The 4848-nt window shown below is 40.3% G+C and overlaps 2 protein-coding genes across 2 annotated transcripts; one reads left to right on the top strand and one right to left on the bottom strand.

Annotated features, from left to right (window-relative positions):
* The first annotated feature begins 419 nt into the window (after positions 1–419).
* LOC121238932 (protein GRAVITROPIC IN THE LIGHT 1-like) lies at positions 420–3338 on the top strand. Its single transcript, XM_041136034.1, has one exon. The coding sequence runs from the start codon at positions 1607–1609 to the stop codon at positions 2975–2977; it is 1371 nt and encodes a 456-aa protein (XP_040991968.1). The 5' UTR covers positions 420–1606; the 3' UTR covers positions 2978–3338.
* A 357-nt stretch (positions 3339–3695) lies between these two features.
* On the bottom strand, positions 3696–4471 carry LOC121238981 (transcription repressor OFP17-like). Its single transcript, XM_041136094.1, has one exon. The coding sequence runs from the start codon at positions 4377–4379 to the stop codon at positions 3828–3830; it is 552 nt and encodes a 183-aa protein (XP_040992028.1). The 5' UTR covers positions 4380–4471; the 3' UTR covers positions 3696–3827.
* Positions 4472–4848: the final 377 nt, after the last annotated feature.

Raw genomic sequence — 4848 nt, 5'->3', positions numbered from 1 at the left:
ATTTGATTGTCTATTTATATCGACCGAGAGCAGCGAAGCAAGATGATGGGGGACTGGAGAGAGCTTTGGCGCCTAACTATCTCTATTAAGGGCATTATTTAATGAACAGTGTCAATAAAATCTTATGGATTTGGATTTTGTATGCATTAACTTTTCTATAATAATCTAAAGATATTCGGCATGCTATGCACGGCTGAGATCGGACCTGGAACTCTGTGCATCTGGAAGATAAAAAGTCTTGAACTTTAGCATTGGGGTGCGTGAGGAGGCCCGGAGTCCTGACATGGAAGGGGGTAAAGAAAGCCACGTGCGTTTACACTTCTTGGTTACAGCGCGATGTTAAAAATCTTTTCTCGGTAATCTGCGTGCGGTTCTTTCTTTAACAGCTCCAACCAAGAATTGCCAAGAAAAAAAAATCAAGAAAGAATTCAAACTCAGCGAGCAGCTTCTGAAACAGCACAGGTTCCCTGTTCAGATCTCCTTCCCTCCTCCACCGCCCAAAACAAACAAAAGGAAAACTTGATAAAAAAATGATGAAAAATATTAGTAAACTTACGGCCTCACGTTTTCACACACCCCTAGTTTACCACCTAAAAAACACAAGCAAACAGTCTCTAGACTGGAGAGATTCAAACACAAAATGCCAACTTGGTTTTGGTGCACTGCTAGAAAACAGACTATACTTCCAGAGCCATGTCCCAATCCCAACCAAAAACTCATCGACTTTGATCAGACCTGATTCCTGCGGGAGCCGAAACGTCGTCGTTCTTGACATTACAAATGTTTTAGTTTTTGCAACTTTTGCTCTGCAGCTGCTCAATATATTCTGCTTGGGTGGCATTGTTGTGGATCGCAAAGTCCAAGGTTCACTAGCTGTCTCTCTCTCTGGGGTTTGTAGAACTCGCTCCTTTGCTTTGCGTTGTGTTTGTTTGTGCTCAACCCAGACATTTGTTCTTCCGGTAAGAAGCTCATATTCATTGTTTGGTACTAGAAAAATCTTGGGTTCTGGCACCTTCTTGTTTCCTGTACTGAACCTCGATGGTAAAGCCACTTGATGCTCAAGTTTGATCTTTTGGTGAATCTCCTCTCTTTATCTACATTGTGTTGGTACAAAGGCGTGTCCTTTAAATTAGTTTCAGAGTAAGGACATAAAAGGATATTCGTTTTAGTGGCTTCTATTTTTGAAGCTTGATGCTAAAGCTTCTTGAAACTGAAGTTTGATCCAGGACGGCCTCTGATTTGGTAAATTATTTAAGTGGAGGTTTTAGGTATAAAGGCAAGCGCTTTAAATAGTTTGAATTTCTGCTCCTTCTTTTTAAGCCAAATTGTTATTCTTTGTACTTATTTAATCTGATTAAAGGAGCTAACTAAAACCCGAGTTTCTTGCTTTATATTTGTCTGTTCCCTGACACTGCCAGAGGGTTTAAGGTACGTTACCGGGAATCGTGGTTCTTCTAGGGGAAATTTGTGGATGCTATTAGGATTTTGTACCCCACACTTTCCATAGAGTTAGTCGTAATTTATACTTCGAAATTTACTCATTGTGGAAGTTAAAGGCACCTTGAATTAGATTTGTATTAACTTTAGGTTATTTGATCCTTAAGCAATGGAACATGCCGCCACTAAATCCTCTAAGCCCTTCTCAAACATATCCGAAATTGTCTCCAAATTTGCAAAACTTTGTAAACTGAGATCTATTGGTGTCGGACCCCCTGAAAATGCCAATCAGCAGAAAAACCATCCCCACCACCACAACCCCAAAAACAATACTTCCCCATTGGGTGAGGATAGCAGCGACGCTTCTGAGGAGACAAAATGTGATAGAGAAAAAGTTCATCCTCAGCCCATTGAAGTTTTGAGCAGAAGCAATGTCATTGTGTATGGCGACAGGGAGGTCCTGATGTTATTTGACACAGTTTCAGCTCTCAAATTGGCTTATGTTCAGCTTCAGGAAGCTCATATTCCATATAAACCAGAAAAGATTGTAGCTGCTGATGAACTTGTTGTGGCCCAGCTTGAAGCACTTCGCAAGATTAAGCATGCCTATAAAGAGAAGCAGTTTGCAAAGAAAGCAAAGTTTAATTCCTCTGGCTCCAGTCAATTGCAAGTCGAAATTGTATTTGGTGAGAGGCTGTTGGAAGACTTAAAGTCTCAAGTCAAAGCTAAAAATTCTGAGATTCTTCATTTGCGACAAGAGCTGCAGGAACTGGAGTTGGGGAATGATGGATTGGTTGAGAAGTTCAGGCAAGTAAGCCTGGAGAAGAAGAATGCGAGGGTTTTGAGCATTACCACACTGGAAGATGCTTTCAATGCTGCTTCCAAGTCCATTCATGATTTTGCAAAGCCAATAATTAGCTTGATGAAAGCTTCAGGTTGGGATCTAGATCTGGCAGCAAAATCAATCGCAGGTGCACTTGTTTATTCCAAAAGGTCCCACAAGAAATATGCATTTGAAGCGTACATAGCACGGAGAATGTTTTATGGTATTGGGCTTAAATCTTATAGTGTGGATGCTGTTATGAGGTTAGATGATCCAATTGATGCTCTGACAGAATATCCAAATTCTGAATTTGCGGAATTCTGTAGAAAAAAGTATCTATTAGTAATCCATCCAATGCTGGAAGCATCATTCTTTGGAAATCTTGATCATAGGACATTTGTGTTAAGTGGCAAGCATCCCAGGACGCCATTCTACCAAATATTTGCAAAAATGGCAAAGTGGGTCTGGGCTTTTCAAGGCATTGCAGCTTCAATAGATCCCAAAGCAAAGATGTTTACTGTCAGCAGAGGTAGTTTGTTCTCAGATGTGCATATGGAATCTGTTGAAGAGGGTATGAAAGGTGCAGCTGTGACCGATGAAAAATATGCTATACCTGTAGTTGGGCTTATGGTCATGCCTGGTTTTAAAATCGGAGAGACATTAGTGAGGTCTCGGGTGTATCTTTCAGATCCGAAATCATCGCTTGCTAAATGCTAGATGGAGGAGCTTGGACTAACTTCAACTTAGCAGAACTTATTGACCTCTTGTTTGTAAAATGTTGATAATTAGTTCAATGTAGTTGTTGAAAACAAAAAAACTCAAGGTAGTTGAAAGCTGTTATTGCGAGTTTTTGGAACTATAACTAGTAGTGTATGATGCAATTGAACAAACAAGCTCAGAGTTTTAAGTTTCCAGTGACCAGTTTTGATAAATCTACCATGTGGACTGCAGGGATCTTGTTTATTACTTTTTTGAACTGTAAATAGATATCTTCTGTTCATCTGCTGGTTTGGCTAATGTTATGTAATTCAACACAGAACAACGGCTCCTAGTGTCCTGCTAAATTCTATCTTGTTAACGGGTTGTGGAGGTCTTACGGCATGAATACATACTATTTGCATAATAATAATATGAGATCATAATCCGTTACAAGCTTGACCTCACTCTCTTTAGTTTGGAACGAGCATACGGATGCTGACTGTCTCCTGCCTCTATGTTTCTGGTAGACCCTTCCAAGTTGTAAGTTTTTCCTATCATTGAAGTTCGAATACAAGTATTTTTTTTTTCCTCCGTTTTTTCATGTTATCTAATACAATCAATCTTGAGTAGTTATAGAATTTATTATTAAGGAGGGACCAAGAAGGAAACTTTCGAGTATCCTTTTTAGTTGTCGTTCGCACTTGTTCAGTTGGGATTATTATCTGGTTTCTGATAGATATTATTTTCGGAACTATATCATCTTTTCACAAAAAACATAACTCAAGAAACAGAGTGAGAGGGAGGATAAAATAAACAGGTTCTGATGAGAAGCGGGAAAAGAAGAGAAAACGGTGTAATTACTGAATCCTTAAGGGCTATCACTTTCTGCATCCTTGGTGGAAAACAAGTCCTTGCATAGTTCTCCATAGAATCTGCAAACCAAGTCAATGAAGACAGGACTCTTTAGACTCTTCCAGCATTGAAGTAGCTCCTCCACATCCATCAAGTCCCTTACTTTCCCTTCTTCTGCAATCATCTCCACCAAGTAGTTCTCAAAACTCCTGCATGCATCTTCCACATCATCATCACCTGAAGCTTCCCTTTTGCCAGCCCTTGTAGCCTTCACATAAGCCGGGGTGATAGGTGATGGAAAGAGCTGTCCTTCCCGCCCTCCACTATGTCCATTTGAAAGCTCCCTTACTCTTTCCATCTCTTTTGACTTCCTAATTGAGCGGTAGCCTGTTAGTAATGCAGTTATTCGATTCTTTGGTGGACTTTTGTATGCTTTGGTACGGCGAGGACGAGCTCGAAGAGCTCTTATAAAGACTGGTTTTCTGATTCTAAATTTGAAGACTTGAAGGAATTTTCTGCATGGGTTTAGAATCTTGGATCCAAAGGCAGCTAATGCTTCGAGTGTCATCTCTAATGATTTGAATGCTGAGTGCTGTTGAAGGAATGGAGGCTGGGTGGTGGCATTGGTTGCCTTTGATATGGTTGTGGGGTGAGGTGGGATGCCTCAAACTTTGTTGGGGTGACGGTTGGTGTAACAGACAGGAAGAGAAGAAGAGAGGGAAGTTGAAAAGTGAAGGTTTGTCTGGGAGAGAGATTGCTAATTAGCTAAGGTTGTTTGTGATGCTTATTTAACTAAAGAATACCTAATTGGTGTGGTGCTGGTCGGAACCACGTCTAGGTAGAGTGGGATACCTCATTGTAAACCAATTCCTGTCTTGGTGAGTTTCCAGCCAAGGATGTGTTGTCTTTTGACTTCCAAACAACCATGACTATTATTATTATTATTATTATTATTTTTTTTTTTTTATAGGACAACTATGACCGTTTGGACAATGGTTATCAGGGGAATTTAGACGCACGCACGCCATGGACTGCTA

The sequence above is a fragment of the Juglans microcarpa x Juglans regia genome, chromosome 7D, assembly GCF_004785595.1.
Source record: "Juglans microcarpa x Juglans regia isolate MS1-56 chromosome 7D, Jm3101_v1.0, whole genome shotgun sequence".
Classification (NCBI taxonomy): Eukaryota; Viridiplantae; Streptophyta; class Magnoliopsida; order Fagales; family Juglandaceae; genus Juglans; species Juglans microcarpa x Juglans regia.
The sequence above is the reverse complement of the archived record's forward strand: the minus strand, read 5'-3'. Positions and strand labels throughout refer to the sequence as shown.

Bases quoted from the DNA above. Each gene is read 5' to 3' on its own strand.
- LOC121238932 (XM_041136034.1), top strand. From the start codon at position 1,607: ATGGAACATGCCGCCACTAAATCCTCTAAGCCCTTCTCAAACATATCC.
- LOC121238981 (XM_041136094.1), bottom strand. From the start codon at position 4,379: ATGACACTCGAAGCATTAGCTGCCTTTGGATCCAAGATTCTAAACCCA.